Here is a 20133-nt window from a genome sequence, read left to right as displayed (position 1 = left end):
AATGAATTTAATTCATCTGTTTCTAATTTTAAATGATAAAAACCAAAACTGTGGCTGACACACGGGGGGGGGGGCCTTTTTCTTCTGTAAACACTGTCTGACTCACAAAAGGTTCTGCTGGTGAGCCACCTAACTAGCCACTCACGGCCAGTAAGAACCTGAAACGGGACGAGTGCAACTGAGAAACTAAATTTATAATTTCATTTAATTTTAAACACAGACGTAGCATAATGTACTTTCCCTTTTAAACACAACTTCATTGTTTTGGTACATTCCACTTTAATCGTTCCATTACTTATGTTATTGTTGTCATATACGCGTCAGGAGTATGTTTCATTTCCGGTATCACACTAATAATTTGTGTTTCGTGTAGAAATGCTAACCTTTTGGATACAGTGGGTTAAATAAACTGGATTGGAAAAATCAATTTCACTAGTGCTTACTTTCTTAACGTGGGGACTAAGAAACTTAAAGTGCAAATATGGCTCATATTAGATTTCTATTGGACAACCTGTTTCATTCCACAACTTTTTAAATTGGTAATGTGGAAATCAGAATTTATCTTTCCACAAAAGAATGAGAAAAGATTGTTAGTTTCTCAGATTATACCATTAAGACACATTTAATAAGTGCCATTACTGAGGGACTCTACATATGCAATGAAAACAGTAGGAATGTGCTGGTATATAACCAACAATAAAAATATAAATAAATATAAAATACTATCATTTTATTTTCCTTGAATGATAATATTTGAGGGAAAATGGTTTCATTATTAGATGAAGAAATAGATTAAAAACTTTAAAAAATTCTAAAGAAGGCCTTTTAGTATCTTCAAGAGTTTTCAAGGTTTATATCCCCAGTTCTTTATTATAAATTATTTCATTTCAAAATATATGACCTCTTCCCCCAGTCAGATAAATACATCACTAGCTCTATACTTAAACTTATTAATAATGACTAGAATTTGTGTCCAAGAGTATGATTTTCTTGAAGAGAAAAAGACGTAAAGCAGCTCGCACATATACTAGAGTAAGAGATGGTGTGAAGTAGACTCAACTGAGCCGTGAATAATCAGTGCCACTGGGGGAAAGAGAGTGCAAACAAGGTGTGCACACACCTTGCGAAGGCGGAAATGAGGAACAGCCTGAGGTGGACCCTTTTCAATACCTACCAATACCTATCGATACGTGGTACTGTTAGCCTTCAGCAGCTCAGGTGCTCCCACAGCAAATGAAGGCAAACAGGAAAGCCATGTGCTTGACTGGAAAGAGTCGTGCTACATAAGCAAGAGACTTCTGTGGGCAGGTCCTTGGGAGCCCTCTTGTCTCTCTTTGCTCTCAAAGGAGCTGCAGTGATTCTGTAAATGTAGAGATCAACCAGCCATGTTACCTAATAGAGCATGGATTTTGCGAATGTTGGAAAATCAGGAATTAAAGAGAATTGATGAAACGGCTAGGAAGGCTATCTGATGAACATAGCTTAATTTGACGACGGCTTAGGAGAAACAAAATCTAAATCTTAAAATGAAGGTATAGATAAGGCAGATTTATTTCTGAGATTACAAAAATGCAAGATGACTATCGGTTCATCCACCCACTCAGCCATTCATCCAGTTATTGAGCTTCTGCATGGGCCAGGAACTCAGCAAGACAGTGGAAATTCAAGGTCAAATAAAAACTGAAACAGGTAATTTAGATCAATTAAAAGAATTTAGTAATTTATAAATGCATTATCCAAATAATGTACATGCCAAAATACAATTTATTTTTAAAGAAATTAATGGATAATATTAAGCTCGTGAGGCTTACCAATGAAAACCGGGAAAGTGAACAGACAAATGTAATCTGATTGGATAAATAGGAAGCTAATTACTAAAACAAAGGTAATGCTTCCTCCCCAAGTAATTTCATCCTCTAATCAGATAAAGGTTTTAAGTGCTACTTTCCATGTGGTCACAGAGATTCAGCAATAAAACTAAATAGGAACTAAATACCCACATATCCTTAAGTAAGATGCTAGACCAAGCCACCTACTAGGACATGCTAAGAAACTATGAAACCAACAAGAGAACATGAAAGACGTTAAAAACTAATTAGAGGAGGTGGAATTCTTAAGCTAAGAAATCAAGGTTGAACACTTTACACCAAGTGAAAGGAATTCATGAGAATGATTTGATTTTCTATATCTCCTGGATTGTGAGGGACACCTAGGGAAGATAAGCAATGCTTTTGGTGACAGAGAGAGAAGATTTTGGTGAGGCAAGGATTTATAACTATTTCTTGTGGCCCGGATGTGGATCATGGAAAAGAGACCCAGGCTGGGTCATTATGGGAGACCCTGCCTATCAAGAGAAACAGGAATCAGGAAAAGACAGAGCAGGCATTAAGGGTTCTACAGGTGAGGAATTCTCCCAAACCCACAAAAATGTCCTAGAAGACACAAGCCAGCTTTGGACATCTGTCATTCCCCAAAAGAATGCATACCAGATTATATCTGCCCTGGCCAACCTAGCTCCTCCAGCAGTGTGCCACTCATTCTTACACCACACTGCAACCCTGGAGAGACCCCAGATAGCAGGTGGGAGGTGGAAGAGGATATAAAGCAAGAAAGAAGAAAGCAACGCTCTTGTCTTCCCTATAAACATTCCTCAGACTGAGAAATTTTACCAGTTTTTACCAGGAGAGGTTTTACCAGTCTTGACATTACAATGAACTAGACTTTTAAACACACTCTCTGCCAAATAGACTATGACTTGCTTACTACCTGGTAGCAAGTTTACAAACTGTGAGAATTGTACATGCGTTTATGCAGGGGAGGAAAGAATTGTAAGGCAATTATACTCCCCCCACCCACCCGACAAAAAAAAAGAATAAGTTGAGAGAATGAGTTTGAAAGAACAGTTGTAAGAAAGTTGCTACTACTGGCACTAAAAAAGCTCCATTTATCAGTTTTACACAGTAAAACTGATAAAGAAATGGCAAGTATTGGGAAGTACCCTGAATGCTTTCTCAATAAGTATCCAAAAATATCCTGTTCCACAATGAGATACCACTTCATATCCATTAGGTTAGCTATTACAAAAACAAGAGCAGTAGCCAGAAAATATCAAGTGTTGGTGAAAATGTGGAGAAATTAGAATCCTTGTGTGTTGCTGGTAGGAATGTAAAATGGTGCAGCTGCTGTTAAAAACAAAATGGAGGTTCTTCAAAAAATTAAACTAGAATTACTATATGACCCAGCAATTCCACTCGTGTGTATACACCCCAAAGAACTAAAAGCATGGACTAGAAGAGGTATTTGCACACCCACATTCATAGCAACATGATTCACAACAGCCGAAAGGTAAGAACAACCCAAATGTCCATCAACAGATGAATGGATAAATAAAAGGAAAGAAATTTTGACACATGCCACAACACAGATAAACCTTAAAGATATTATGCTAAGTGAAATAAGCCAGTCGCAAACGTATAAATACTACATGAATCCACTTACATGAGGTACCTAAGGTAGTCAAATTCATAGGGACAGTTGCCAAGCACTGCGGGGAGGGGGGAATAGGGAGTTAGTGTTTAATGGGAACAGAGGTTCAGTTTGGGATGAGAAAAAAGTTCTAGAGATGGACAGGGGTGATGGTTGCACAACAGTGTGAATGTACTTAATGTCACTGAACTATACACCTAAAATTGGTTAAAATGGTAAATTTCAGATTTTTAAATTTATGTATATTTTACCACAATTTAAAAAATCCTGTTAAGGTTTCAAAATAGTGTTGAAGGAAGAAAAATCTAATTAAAGTGCAGCAGATTTAATCCCAGATTGGCATAGAACTCTGAATTTCTATCCTTTTTTCCTGCTTCTAGAAATTGGTAGATGATGGGTGGCTTGGTATGTAAAAGCACAGAATGCAGGGTTCACTTTCAAAACCTTGCTTTTAAGAGGATAACCACCTAACAACGATAGGGAAGGCCATAAAAACCTATTAGAAAAAAATGTTTAAATGGTCAAAGCAGAGGACCAGTGTTCGTTGGAGACAGAATTTTGAGCTTGCTATGGTACCCCACTGAACGCATAGAGAATTCAACAAATTGTGTCAAGTTTAATCAGCAACTTCTCCCAAACCCAACCCCCTCATTTCTGTATACTGCCAGCACCCCAGTTTAGGGTCCATTACCTCATGAGTGAAGTAATAGGAAATATCTTCTAAATGAACTCCTTTCCCACTTCCCCCTTCAATTCCTTAACCCCTCTTTTATTATAAAGACACCCTAACCTCCCACAACAGCATTTTTTTTTTCTTGGCTCAACAGCATTTTGATGGACATTACTTTCCTCTACAAAAAAGTTTCAATGACATCTCCATTGGTGATTGAAAAGCATAGACTCCTTAACCTCCTATTCATAACTTGGCTCCTCCAATCTGTTTTCCATGCTTAGCTCACATTATTTCCCTATTTGAATGATTCCCAATCTACCTCCCATTTCATGAACATGCTTTTCTAAGGTGTATCTCAAATATCATCTGAGACCCTGGGCCTGCAAAACACACACAAACTCACACACACACACACACACACACACACACACACACACACACACACCTCTTTAAGTGGCTAGGGATTCCCCAGAGATAAATGACAAATGAAAGTAATCGACAGACAGCTCATGAAAGCAAATATAGTGACCAGAACTTCATATTAAGGAAAAAGTCACCTTTTTGTTTACAATTAATTGAGAAACATTTCACAGAAACAATAAGCCTTTTAAAGAATTTTGGGGTTGGAAAGGTGAGAAGGTGGCAAACTAGTAAGGGAAAGAAGAGCAGGGTTGTAAGTAGTGGCACAACTGGTTATCCATATTTTAAAAACTAAACCTGGATCTTTCTTAACTCACACCATATGCAATATTCAATCCCAGAAGGATTAAGGGTTTAAATGTGAAAAAGCACAACATAAAAGGTTTAAAAGAAAATAGAGCCAAGTATCTTTATGAGCTTGAGAGTAGAAGAGGACTGTTTAAACAAATACAAAATACACAAACCATAAAGGAAAAGACTGAAAATTCTCATATGGAATCTCAGATTTAAAACTTCACCTGTATAACTTAAAAAGGGAAAAATACAAGCTACAAACTGGGAGAAGTTGTTTGTAACACATATAACTGACAGAGGCTCAGGACACACAATATGAAGAACATTTATGAACCAGTAAGAAAAAGACAAACAATCCAATAAAAAATTGGGCAAAAGCCATGAACAGGTATTTTGCAGAAGAGAAAACAGGACTGTCAATAAATATATTTTTTAAATGCTCCTTGTCATTACTAATCCAGGAAATAAAGTATACTTTAAAACCACTGAGAGAGATTATTTAAACCCACCAGTCAGGAAAAACTTAAGTCATTTGGATACTAAGGGTTCATAGGACATGAAGAAAAACTGGTAAGGGCACAGATTCCTGGCTTCAAATTCTGGCTCTTCCATTTACTAGCAGAATGCCTTGGGCAAGCAATTTAGCCTCTGTAAGCCTCAGTTTCTCCAACTACAAAATGAGAAATAATACTAGCACGTACTTTATTGACTTGCTGTGAGGATTAAATAAATTAATGCAAAGAAGCGCTTAGAAGAGTCAGTTCCCAGCATAGCAAGCATACAATAAAGTCAGCTCGTTGTTCATACTGCTAATGTCACCGTCTTCATCACTACTGGTAGCATGTAAATTGGTACAACCGCATAGGGAAAACCATTCGGCAACACCGTGTAGGGTTAAGGGTGCATATTACCTAAACCCAGCCATTCTACTGGCATATTCCTTGAAGAAACACTTATTTCAAGAGGAAACACGTAGTAGAAAAATGTTCACAGAAGCATTGTTTGTGATAACAAAATAAATAAAACAAATGTCTACCTAGGGGAAAAAGAATAAACAAATTGTGTTATATTAACATGATTTAATAACATATAGCATGGAAATAAACTAAACTACATTCATTAACATAGACCAAACTCAAAAACATAGCACTGGAGGAAAAAGCAACTTAGAGAAGCATAGAGAGTATGGTGCCATTTATATCAAGTTCAAGAACACGAGTAACTAAATAATACAGTTTACAGTTTTACTCTATATGTAAATCTCCGTAAGGAAAAGGAAGTGCTAAGTTTAAAAATCGGGATGGTGGTTACCTCCAGGGGCGGGAGGAAGGAGGATTTACTCAGCGGATGCACAGAGGAAAGTCAATAGCATTGGTAAGGTTTCCTTGTTTAATCTGGATGGTGGGTGAACAGACTCATTAAGTTATTCTTTACCTCTTATAAGACTAATACATGTTACTTCGTGTATATCAACTGTTGCAATAATAAAAAGTTTAAATGTATATACAAAAATCCAAGGAAAAAAGAACAGGAGTTATTACTGTAAAATCGTTTTGAAAAACACCTGTGGTAATAACAATCCCATAGTTCTTCTCTGAATTTACCATAAACAAGGGCAAGAGAAATATAAACAAACACATTTTCATAGCTATTTGCTTGGAGGTAATGAGCTGAAACTCTTGGGCAATGCAGCCTAGGAAGTCAGCATAGAGACAAAAGGAGTTAGGAATAAACACTGAAGATCTATTCATGCTTCAGGGCAGGTGCAAGAGAAATCAGCAAAGATCACCGTGAGGCCACCAGTTCTTTCTGTCCTGTGGTTCTTTCAGACCCCTTCCTCACAGTGCTCTTCATCCTGACTATTGCTAATATTTTCCAGGCAAAATGATTTCCCATTTTTCTGATACCTCCTAGTTCCTCTCTTTGCCTCCAATCTCACTCTTCTTCGATCCATTCTCCACAATGGAACCGAAAAAAGCTCTTTCTAAACTCCAATTCTGTTCACACCATCACTTCCTTAGTTATAACTCTTCCATGGGTCCCGCTGGCCTAAGAATAAAGCAGAATCTATACTATGTAACTGACAAGTCTTCAAACGACTTGGCTCCTACTTAAGTCACTTTGCTCTTCACTCCCAGCTTATCTTCTGATCACAAAAGGTTAAAGCAGTGGTTCTCAAACTGTGGCCCCTACAGCATCAGCACTACCTAGGAACTTAGAAATGCATGCCTAGCCCAGACCTACTAACTCAGAGTAAACTCCGCAGGTGGGTCCAACAATCTGAGTTTTAACAAATCTTCTAGTTGATTCTGAAGCGCACTAAATAAAGTCTGAGCAGCACTGGTTTACAGCACAAATGAGAGGTAAGTTAGTATCCGAAGAACTCTATGGGAAAATTGAAAAGTACTGTACAGCACAGTGGCTAGAAGCACACACCCTGGGGTCACAGTGCCAGGGTTCAAATTTCTGCTCAGCTTCTCCCTGGTTTTGTAATCACAGGGAAATTACTTAGCTTGCCTTAGCATAGTGTAGTGGCTGACAGATCCTACAGCAAGGCTGCTTGGATTTCAATCTTGGCTCTATCCCCCATTAGCTACGTGACCCTGAGCAAGTCACCTACTATCTCTGAGCCTCAGCTACCTCATTTACAAAAGTATAAATAATAGCACCTGCTTCATATAGTTGTTGTGAAGATGAAATGAGTTAATATACGTACTATACTTAGAATTGTACCTGATACACATTAAGCACTATTTATTATTATTATAATTATTATTAATTTCACAGGGACCACATTATATTTTGGAGATAAAGAGAGTCAACACTGAGTGCTAATGCCTACAGAAAGGAAGTAAAACTCATCTGTTCTGATGAGGAAAATTTTTCCTCATCTTTTATTAAGTAAGTGACTTTTTCTTTTTCTTTTTTCCCCAGTATACCATTCAACTCTCTGAGTTTACTTTTTTCTGACGACGCAGCACTTAACTGGAAGCAATGACCTCCCCCAAAGAGTCCCGGGGTCTGCCCTGAGTGCCGTTTGTTTCACAATAATACTTCTTTTTTAAGCAAAGCACTTATAAGAATGAAAAGAGATTTACTGAGCATTATCCCTATGCTAGTGAAAGTATTTCTGGGGATTATTCCAAATACATACCCAGTGTTAATTTACCTAGAAACTCTACATGTAAAAGTGCTATTAAGACACCCATCTGCACAGTCATTAAGAACACTGAAAATAACATGATACAAAGATTTGGAAAGTAGAACTTTGTATCTCTCTCTCCTCACTACCAAGAGGTCCTACTATGGCCCCCAGACCAAAACACATGAATGTCAGCCACAGTACATCCAGTGCAGAGTACATTCTATTAACATAAACAAGTGTAACAAAACCATGTTTTCTGAAGACATAATAACTGGATCTCAGTGATATGAAATTATGCAGTGAAATTTTTCCAAGGGTCTCCAAGTGTTTAACCTCATACTTTGAACATGAAAGAAAATATGAGAGAGAGAAAATATACTGGAGCAAGTCACAAAACCAAAGTCAAAATAAAGGGTTCATTACTGAGAGTTCAATGCTTCTTGTGACCATAAAGGTAATATACTAAATTGAACCCTGAAAATTAGTTTAGTAATTAATATTTATTGAGATTCTGGAATCCTCTGCCCCACGGTTTCTAATAGAAGTATACATGAACCTGGTGTACAGTAATCTTTAAATGTGATTTTCTTGATTTCTCTAGGCTTAAAAAATCAGTTTCCTGTGTAAAATCAACTTAAGGGAATGTGAAAAGATTTTCATAGAAAAAAAAGAATGAGCATTTAATGCTACGGAGAGTTTAGGATTTTTATCTGCATGTGAGAGCCACATGTTCTGTGCTGTTTTGTTTTGCTTTTCCTGGACCTCAACTATGTGGTGAGGTAAAGGAATTTTGGCAGAACCTCTTTTCATGATTTTCTACTTTCAAATGAAGGACACTGCTTACAAAGAACATTCAATCAACTCTGGATTTCAAGGCACCTCCTCAATACAACAGATTTTATATTGGGGGGAAAAGAAAGGTTAACAAATTAAGATTACTTAATTTTTAAAAGGCATTGAGGGACTTCCCTGGTGGCACAGTGGTTAAGAATCTGCCTGCCAATGCAGGGGACACGGGTTCAAGCCCTGGTCTGGGAAGATCCCACATGCCGCGGAGCAACTTAAGCCCATGCGCCACAACTACTGAGCCTGTGCTCTAGAGCCCGCGAGCCACAACTGCTGAGCCCGTGTGCCACAACTACTGAGCCCGTGTGCCACAACTACTGAAGCCCGCACGCCTAGAGCCTGTGCTCCAGAACAAGAGAGGCCACCACAATGAGAAGCCCGTGCACCGCAACTAGAGAAAGCCCGCGCACAGCAACGAAGATCCAACACGGCCAAAAAATAAATAAATAAAATAACTAATTAATTGATTTTAAAAGGCATCGATGTGCTATGGCAAGTCAACCCGAACAGCTCTGCTTCTGCTGATTTAATACCACACAATTTCAATTACAGAGGAAAGAAAGGTAACAAAGTAAGTCATATTTTACAACTAAAAACCCACAATGGCAACTAAACTTCCGATATTTTTAGAAAAGCACGCAGGATGCTTTATAACAAAGTATAATACATAACCTTCCCAGACTGCCTGAAAAAGGAACACATTGATTCCTCAGAATAGGACTTAACTCAAGATCCTCTAAAATAAGAAAAAATGTTTTCAACTATAAAATGTATGAGGTGGATAAAATGTAGGTTTTCCGTACTCTATCTGTACGTATTAACCACACAGGCATTGGTAAGGAGTTTGGACTTGATGGAGCCCTCTAAGTACCTCACCAGAACATTTACCTGTATCATCCTCTGGGTGCCATCAACGTTGACAGACAATAAGGGTGAAGCCAGGTTCCACGTGCCGGTCACATTTAGTTTCGACTCATCAACTTCCACCTGTTGTGACACCAAATAAGACTGTTACCATGAAGAAAGACAGGAAACTGATCTCAAGTTCACTGCTGCATACAAAGCAGCAGCCATTTTAAACAGATGGCTCCCCAAACAAACTGTCATGTTTACTGCTCTCGCCATGAAAGACAGGGTCCAACGAGAGTCTTCTCAGCCATCTCTGGGGAGAGGTGAGGACCTGGGCACAGCTGTCTCTGGGTACTGAGGTTTCAAGTGATTTCCAGTAAGTAACAAGCAGCCTTCTAAGCCTAACCCTATCCGGCGTGCTACATTTACTGCAATTAGACGAGTAATGCATATAAATGCCAGTGACATTTTGCGACCCACACAACAGGGCTTGCACATAATATCCTCTCCAAGGACCGACAAAGAACTTTTTCTGTGTTAATTTTAATGAAGGACTATGCATTGTTATCTTAATTAAACAGAAGCTTTAATTAGGCAAAAGTCTTTGGCGTTGTTGAATATCAAGTCTATTTGAACTTTGCAAACTTCTGTCCTATTTTTGTCCATCATAAATGACTGACTTCATCCAGTCAGCATTCATGAAGTTACCCCCAAAAGCCCATAATCTTTTAAAACAGATATTCTTAACAGAAAAATTTTATTATCCAAATAAATAAAAGTAATTGAAAGAAAAAAACCCTCAAAGCTAACTTAAAAGTACCATTCCTTACTTCTTCCTTTTCATTCACTCATTTGCTAACTCTTCAATATGAGAGGTAAGCGAAAAAAACACTACTTTAAGTCTACAGTAAACAACCTAACAAAGAGAGATTTAAGTTTGCTGAAGTTTCAAAATAAACCTGTAGCACAGCCAAGATACATGATCCCTAACAATTCTTTCACTATCAATTCTCTTAAGAGATACTCATTCACTAAAATCAAAGACACACAGACTTAACACTGTTTAGAAGAATACGTGTGTACCTATATATTTAAATGTGTATGTCTGGATAGGTATTTATGTATATATACTTCCCCAAAGATATGTTATCGGCTATGTACTGAAGTATCTATCAGGACATATATCACACACTGACTTGCGTTTCTGGGTTTAGTGGCCTCTCTGTACCCACAGTACAGTCCGGTTACTGGGAAGGAAAAACAATGGCTTTGGAATCACACTGACTTGGGTCTCACTTGACATTGCTGCTTTATCAAGTGAAAGTTGTTTACTAAGTTGGAGTATTTAACCTCTCTGAGCTTCAGTTTCCAAACCATAACACAGTAAAAATAGCTATCTGAGAGGGGGGTGCTCTAAAGATTAAATAAGTTAACATATGAAAGTCTCTACCAATATGCCTGTCATGGTAGGTCCTAAATATTTTCTCTCTTCCCCTGTCTCTAGTAATTTTACTGTCCTACCTTTAAACTAGTTTTAAAAATAAGGTCAGATAATCATACTATCTCATAGATTACTTACTATTAAAATACTACATGATAAAGATCTGAGAAGCAGAAACGGCTATAGTTTTGATTGAAGCAGCACTGATACATTTTAAATGATCCTATTTAGCCCTCCCCCCCCCCCAAATTAAGTATCTCCTTATGCAATGAAAGAGTTCCAAAAGAAGCTCTTAGCAGGTAGAGTTTTACAAATATTAAATGCTAAAAAGATCTTCTAAAACTGAAATATTGCTTTAAAATGCTTCTAAATTTAAAAGTTTTAAAAAGCTCAATAATCAATTATAAAAGAAAGAAAAGTTTTATTTGTTAAAAAAGTTAGAGGTTGTAAAGAAAGATTTTGAATGATAACCATTTAAAATTTGTAATTTGATATTAATTTCCAATCAACAGGGCTGACAATGAAACCGTAATTGCTATCTTTGGGGCACATGAAGGGGAACTGAGGAAAGAATCTAATCTACTCAAATCACGTTAGAGGAAGAACCAAGTTGTTACACCCTGAAATAAACCATTTTTATGAATGTCAAAACAAAGTGTGATATATCCATACGGTGGAATATTATTTGGCAATTTAAAAAGGATGAAATACTAACACATGCTACAACATAGATGAACCTTGAAAACGTGGTAACTGCAAGAAGACAGTCACAGAGGACCACAGATTATATAGTTCCACTTATAGGAAATCCAGAATAGAAAAATCTGGAAGAGACAGAAAGCAAACCAGCAGCTGTGTTAAGCAGGAGTGGGGAGGGGAATGGACTGGGGCGGGGGAGGTTGAGGGGTGATGGCTATGGGTAATAGGCTTTCTTGTTGGACATGATGAAACTGTTCTAAAATTGACTGTGGTGATGGTCGCACAACTCTGTGAATAAACTACACTCTACTGAATTATACTCAAATGGGTAAATTACACGGTATGTGAATTATATCTCAATAAAGCTGTTAAGAAATAAGTAACAGGGGCTTCCCTGGTGGCGCAGTGGTTGAGAATCTGCCTGCCAATGCAGGGGCCACGGGTTCGAGCCCTGGTCTGGGAAGATCCCACATGCCGCAGAGCAGCTGGGCCCGTGAGCCGCAATTACTGAGCCTGCGTGTCTGGAGCCTGTGCTCCGCAACAAGAGAGGCCGAGACAGTGAGAGGCCCGCGCACCGCGATGAAGAGTGGCCCCCACTTGCCGCAACTAGAGAAAGCCCTCGCACAGAAACGAAGACCCAACACAGCCAAAAATAATAAATAAATAAATATTTAAAAAAAAAAAAAAAAAAAAAGAAATAAGTAACAAATGAAAACATGGGGGGTGGACTTTACTTTTTCAAAAACCAGAAGCATTACTTTATGAGAAATTAAAGAAGACCTAAAAAATGGAGACATATATCATGTTCACGAATTAGAAGAGTTTTAGTGCTATTAAGATATAATTTCTCTCCCAAATTGATCCATATATTCAATGTAATTCCAATCGAAATCACAGTAGACTTTTTTTTTTCGGTAGAATTGATAAGCTGATTCTAAAATACATACAGAAAAGCAAAGGATATAGGGTAGTGAAGACAATTTTGAAAAATAAGCAAATTTGGAGAACTCATGCCACTTGATTTTAAGACTCCCCATAAAGCTACAGTAATCAAGACACTGGTGTAAGAACAGACATATTCATTAACAGAACAAACTTGAGAGTTCAGAGACCCACATATAAATGCCTAGTTGATTTTCAAAAAAGGTGCCAAGACATTAAATAAAGTATAGTTTATCAACAACAATTGAACATTCATATGTAAAAAAATAAACCCTGGTCCTTACCCCATACCATTAAAAAGAAAAATCAATTCAAAACAATTAAAACTAAATGCAAAGCCTAAAACTAAAAAACTTTTGGAAAACATGAGAGAAAATTTTTATGACTTAGGGCCAGGCAAAGATTTCTTAGGATACAAAAAATGCAAATCTTATGAGAAAAAATAGATGAATTTAACTTCATCAAAATTACAAACTTCTGTTTGAAAGACACTTTTAAGAAAAGGAAAGTCAAGCCACAGGTTGTGAAAAAATATATGCAAAATAATGGACTTGTATCCAAAATATATAAAGAACTTATAACACAATAACAAAACCAACTCATGGGGCTTCCCTGGTGGCGCAGTGGTTGAGAATCTGCCTGCCAATGCAGGGGACACGGGTTCGAGCCCTGGTCTGGGAAGATCCCACATGCCGCGGAGCAACTGGGCCCGTGAGCCACAACTACTGAGCCTGAGCATCTGGAGCCTGTGCTCCGCAACAAGAGAGGCCGCAAGAGTGAGAGGCCCGCGCACCGCGATGAAGAGTGGCCCCCACTCGCCGCAACTGGAGAAAGCCCTCACACAGAAACGAAGACCCAACACAGCCAAAAATAAAAATAATAAATAAATAATAAATTTTTAAAAAATTTAAAAAAAAAAACTCATTTTTTTTTTAATGGACGAAAGATTTGAATCGACACTTCATCAAAGAAGAGAGACGGATGACAAGCACATGAAAAGATGCTCAAAATAATGAAATGGGCATTAGGGAAAGGCAAATTAAAGTGATAATGAAACAGTGTTCCACATCCACTAGAGTGGCTAAAATTAAACAGAGTGGTAATACTAGGAGCTGGTAAACATGTGGAGCAATTGAAACTTTCATACATTGCTGGTAGGAATGCAAAATAGTAGACCCACTTTAGAAAACCCCAGAGAATTGAAAGGATATGTACACACAAAGACCTATACATGAAAGCTCATAGAAGCTTGTTTATGATAGCAGAATATATATAGCACAATGTTTACATCAGCCTCAAACTGGAAAAAACCCAAAAGTCCAAATGAACTGAATAATGGAAAAACAAATATGGTATATCCACACAATGATTTGTAACTAGCAATAAGCATCTCAAAAACATTATGCTAAGTGAAAGAAGGCTGACACAAAAGAATACACACTGTGTGATCCCATGTATATGACATTATATGGCAGAAATCAGACCAGTGGTTGGTAGGAGCCAAGGGTAGGAGGGTGACTGACTAGGAAGGGGCATGAGGGAAATTTTTGGGGTGATGGAAATGTCCTAAATCTTGATACTGGTGGTGATTACACAACTATATATTTCGTCAAAACTCAACCAAACCACACAATTAAAAAGAGTAAATTTTATACAGATTATACCTCAATAAATCTGACTTTTAAAAAATGAAAACAAAAGGAAAAACCATACCTCTTCAAAAACTGAAAACAATATTTTTGAACTACCTTTGATTTATCTTCCTTTCCTGATAAATCGATTTCTCTCCCTGTATCCTCTGCTACTGGATGAGTGGATGTGAATGTTACCTTGGCAAGAAGGACAGAACGCAAGTTCCTTCCAGACAGAAACATGAAAATTAAATTACATGAAGGAAAGACAGAAGATGGAGAGATCACAGTAGCCCCATTTCCTCTTTTTCATGGATCCTTGGGAACAGGTATGGGGTGGCAGTAGAGAGAGATGGTATTCTGACTGGTATCAAGTACCCTAAAAATATCTGGGCTAGAGGTCTACTTCTGGAACATAGTGGGAATAACAGTATAGCACTGATGGAGAAACAGGCTGGAAAGATGACCCCAGTACATCACAGTAGTAGGAATCTAAAAGTTTCTACCTGTCCTACTGAGATGACTAGAGAGAGTCTGGGTCAGGATAAAGACCACATAGAACTGGGGACTCCATGACTGAAGGCAAATAGTAACCAGGACTATGGGTAGCAGTAGCCTCTTTGATGACAAATAGGATCAACAGTCACCGGTCCAGGTCCTTGCAGCAAAGCCTTGCAAGGACACTGTGGGTCTGAGTTCTCTGTCCCACCTCCATGGTTATGAGACCAATGTGACCGCATCCCCAAAGGCCCCTCTCACATTCACCCAGAATCCACACCTTAGTGGAAGGGGGGAGGGAGGGGAAGAAACCTGAAGTACTATAGTACCTGAAAGAAACTAGTTAAACCAAAAGAGACCAAGATCCTGCTTATTACCAAGTTTTTCTTGCCCCTCGCCCCCTACTAAAGATCATATGTGATTAAAAAAACAAACAAACTACATTTCCTTATACACCTGGTAAGTAATGAGTCTAAATTTGCAACTTCACTATATAACTGAAGAGATGGCTCCAAATCCTAAGCTATGAAACATATCTGCAAATTTTAAATGAGGAAAGAGAACATGCTGAAAGCCATCACATGCCTTGTCAGGCCTCAAGCAATAAACAGATTTCTAAACAACAAAAACAAACAACAAGACAAAACTCCCATAGTTCTGAACAGTAGATGCAATGATTCTACTGATGCTATCATTAGATGAGTGGAAGCTAGATGTAAGTATAAGCCGTAGGAGAGGTAGGGAATGTCTCTTTAAACCACAGTTTAATACCATAAAAAAGATGGGGGCAGACCACTGAAGAATTCTTGTTACTATGCCATACATATTGTTTACACCTAACTCTTCAGCCAAGGGGACTGAAGCAGCAGATGCAGAGTGTAAGTAGCATTTCACTATTACGACACTGAGAACCTGACATAAAGAACCACCCTATCTTTTCAATGCCAAAACTAATGGGAAATGAAATCTAGGGCAAAGGAAATAACAGATATGGTGAGAGGGTATTAGGGTAACAAGCCTGACAAGGAAAAGCTGTAGGCTGCTCATGCTTATAACCAACCACTTACCTTACTGCAACATAAATAATAATCAGAAAACAATCAATGCTGAATCTTCGCATACAATTCTCAAAAAAAAATTTGTAAAAAGACAAAGGTAAATAAAGAGCATGTAACACAAGAACTCCTCAAAGAAACACAGGAAGAGTTCAGATAAATAATTCTCCAAAGTCTCAAAGACAACCATAGGAAACGTGACCCTTCTTTAAAAAAATGAGCTCAAAGAAGAAAAACAAAGGTTCAAAGAAGAGATTGAACAACAACAGAAGGAAATGAAAATCAAGCTGGCAGAACTCAGAAAAAAATGAAGAGAAAAATAACATTATAGAGATAAAAGCCACATTAAGAAGCACTAAAAATAGAATAAATGTGACTAAAAAGAAAGAAAAGGACATACAGAAATCATATAAAACAAAGTGGAAAAGACCAACAATATAAAAACAATTTATAGAGAAGACAATAGATATGGAGGAGGGAGAAATGGGATCCAAAGTATATACAAATTCTCCTTCGAAAATGCTATAAAGAAAGAACAGGCAATTCCCTGGCAGTCCAGAGGTTAGGACTCAGTGCTTTCACTGCTGAGGGTCTGGGTTCAATCCCTGGTTGGGAGAACTAAGATCCCACAAGCTGTGTGGCACGGTCCAAAAAAAAAGGAAAGAAAGAAAGAAGAGTAAATGTAGATTAATTTAGGGTAAAGCTTTGCAAAATAAATAAAACCTTGAATTTATAGATCATGATGATTATGGAACTTTAAGAATAAGGAAAGAATTATGTGGCTATTTAGGCAAAAATAAGAAATCACGCACAAGCAAGGAAAAAACTCAGGTCAGCCTAACTTCTCAAGAGCAACACTGATACAGAAGACCACAGAGCAATGTGGTATAAGTACGAAAAAAAGAAAATGTTGCCCCCCAACATTCTCTTTTTATACCCAGCCAAGCTGTCCTTAATGTGTATCATATAAACATAACCTGCAGCATATAAGAACCTAGTGTCCCTTCTTTAAAAATGAGGCATCTCTATACATACGGATATGAAACCATCCCCAAGAAAATACAGAATACTATATAAAATATGCTATCATTTATTAAGGAAAAACCCTTTAAGTGTGTGTTTTAAATGCATAGAATATCGCTGGACAAATGTATAAGAGGAGCAGAGTGGCTGAGGGACAGGGATGGAAGGGAAGCTTGCTTTTCACTGCAAACCCACTCACACTTTTTGAATTTTATATATATATAAAATTGTATATGTATATGTATTTTATAAAAATTTTTTTAAGTAAGGAGAAGTGTAAGTGCCTAATTCCTCTTTCATTATAGCATACAATCAATACCTACTTTATATCTTTCACTAATAGCACACAATAAATAGTAGCTGTTGTTTTAAAACTTCATTTTGGTTAGCAATACTCTTTTCAGTTTCTCTGGTTGTAGATTTACTGATTTCATCTACAACACCCAAGTTGACAACACATTTCAGACAATCTCTCTTTCTCAACTCTCATTCTCATCTGAAAATGAGGGAGTTAAACCAGCAATGGTGAGTATCTCTTCCAGGTCTCAAATTCTACAGTTTGATGGCTGCAAAGCCCTTTTATTTAAGATATATTTAGAGAGTTAATTTCTGATATGGCAAATTCTAGTACAGGAAAGGGATTTTTGTTTTGCTCAAAGACCTCTGTTTGAGGTTGGAAGTTTTTAAGATCCTTCCTTTAATAGGCAATAAAAGTTAACAAATTAAGTAAAATTCAGTGTGGGGATAAGAGAGACCAAGAGTGAAGTGATAAATGACATAAAACTCTGGGACTCAAATAAAATTTCACACCTTTCAAGGCAGACAATATTGTGGAACTGTTCTAGCACCATGAAAACACTATAATATTTTAAATTATTTTAAAACTCTGTATTTAAAAAACAATCCAAAGACTCAACATCTCTATTTAGAAACACTAACTCAAACATAAAGATTTTACGTCTTTAAACACGCATAGGACTCAAGTGCACAACTTTACATTAATTATCATCTAATACTGACCCACACTCTTGGCAGATGACCTCCTCTTCTCTTTGCCAAAACCGGCCATGAGACGTAAGTCCTGTTATTTTCATGCATCATCAACCATCTTCTTTCCTCTACTGACATTCACACACTGGCCGCTTCCCCTCTGTTTTCAAGCACACGCAGGATTCCCATATTTTCCAAGCACGTGCACTTGGCCCACTATGCCCTACAACCACCAAACTATTTATTTTCCTCTTCTCTCTGACAGGTTCTAGAATAAGTTGCTCCGTACCTACTTTCTTACCACGTACCTTTCCCCTTAACCTTCTACAATCTGGCTGCTAAAACTGTATTCTGAAAGGTCACAAATCTTCTTCAGCAATTTTTATACTCTCTTCTTATCCTCATTACTCTTTACTTCTCAGCAGGAAGGAAGACCTCTCTAAGGAGGTGATCTTTAAGCTAAGATCTGAAGGGTGAGTGGGAGTTAACATGGTAGTGGTAGGTGGGAATATCCAGAGAGAATATCATGTAGAAAAAAAATCCCTGAGGCAAGAAAGAGCTTAGCTTATTTGAAACCAGTGTGCAGAAGACAGGAAACCAAGGAGAACATGGCACTCAGAGAGAGGACGGAACAGTGGGAAACACTAAAGGATTCCAACTGGAGAGTGACATCATTAGCTTTGTATTTTTAAAAGACCGTTCTGGCTACAGCTTGGAGAATGTATTAGGTGAAACAAAAATAAAAATTATGGGGACCAGGTCTAGACTACTGGTAGTGGAGAGAAGTAGGATATTCAGGAGTAATATAAACTGGGGAAGGAAACTGGGAACTGGGAACACAGAGGTCAAGATATGAAATAGTCACTGAGGAAAAGGGAGAAGAGTGACCTTTTGGAAAAACAGCAAAACTGCCACACAGGGTTCAAAGCACAGCTGCAGTGAGACATTGTGCCCAGGTAATGGTATGGACCATCCTCCAGCAATGCTCAGGTACGTTGTTTGAGATGGGCATGAAGAAAGCAAGAGGTTGAGTTCATTTGAGCTTGGTACTGATGGAAGAATGAAGGGGTTGAAGAAGTTAAGGGTATTTGTTAAGTGAATGACTACAATTATAGGCCAGGGAATCTAAGCTGGATAAATGATAGGAAAACGGGAGTGGATTCATGAATGGAGGGAAAACATAAGGACTAATGGTTGTGTTGAGGCAGAGAGACAGACCATGAACTGACTGCGAGGCTTCAGCTGCAGGGGGAGGGGTGCAGGGGAGGGAATGTGAAGGTTGACAAGAGGAAGGGGAGGTGGCGATGCAGACCAATGAAAGTGAGCTTCAAAGAACAAGGGTTTTATAAGAGGGAGGGGAACAGTTATCTAGAGCGACACGAGGAGAAAAACATTCCCAACTCCTGTCTCTGAGGTGCATGCAGTATGACAGCAAATCTCCCACCAGGTTTCTTTCTGTTAAGGCAAGTTAAGAGGCGGAACATTCAGAGAAAAGGCTGAGAATCCAGGGGACTTTGTTGATGACAAAGCAAGAGATACAGAAGGCACAGTGGAAAAAGGTTAAGAGCAAGTAGAGAGATTATGCCGAAGAGCATAGGAAATAGGTTTAGGAGTAACAGATGACTCAAGAGGCTTTCAAACTGCCCAGCTTCTCTCCGTCTGCACCACTACCGCCTTACCCAAACCTGCCACCATCTCACACCTGGACTACTGAGAAAGACACGTCTTCCCACATATATTCTTCCATATCTACAATTGGTTCCCCTCACCATAAGCAGAATAATCATAAAACTAATCATTTACAACATCAGAGATAAAGGGGAAATAAAGACAATGTGAGAACATCCAAATGGAGGTCCTGCCAGCTTTTGAAAAGTGTAAACTCTAAAAAGACATGTACTACTGTAATCTTTAGTATAAGGACACCACATTTCACACCATTCTGTAATCATTTCAAGATTAAATTCTATTTAAAATATTGACATTATAAATTTGAATCAATCAGAGCAAGGCTGTGGTGGGTGGAATTCATGAAATTCATCTCAACATGCTCTATTTTCTGATAACTTTCCCCTGGCTTAATCAAAGAGATCAGTTTAGACGAAAATTATTCAAAATAAGAATATTTATGATGTTTGAAA

The 20133-nt window shown here is 38.0% G+C and overlaps 1 protein-coding gene across 1 annotated transcript in view; it reads right to left on the bottom strand.

The window, feature by feature from the left end:
* Positions 1 to 20133, bottom strand: part of PCCA (propionyl-CoA carboxylase subunit alpha) — a 374750-nt gene that overhangs the window by 77525 nt on the left and 277092 nt on the right. Inside the window, exon 20 of the mRNA XM_059903326.1 lies at positions 9753 to 9851. Within this exon, the coding sequence (XP_059759309.1) occupies positions 9753 to 9851 (99 nt within the window). The remainder of the gene's footprint in view (positions 1 to 9752; positions 9852 to 20133) is intronic.

Source organism: Balaenoptera ricei, chromosome 18 (genome assembly GCF_028023285.1).
Source record: "Balaenoptera ricei isolate mBalRic1 chromosome 18, mBalRic1.hap2, whole genome shotgun sequence".
Classification (NCBI taxonomy): domain Eukaryota; kingdom Metazoa; phylum Chordata; class Mammalia; order Artiodactyla; family Balaenopteridae; genus Balaenoptera; species Balaenoptera ricei.
Note: the sequence above shows the minus strand (reverse complement) of the source record. Positions and strands in the feature narration are given on the sequence as shown.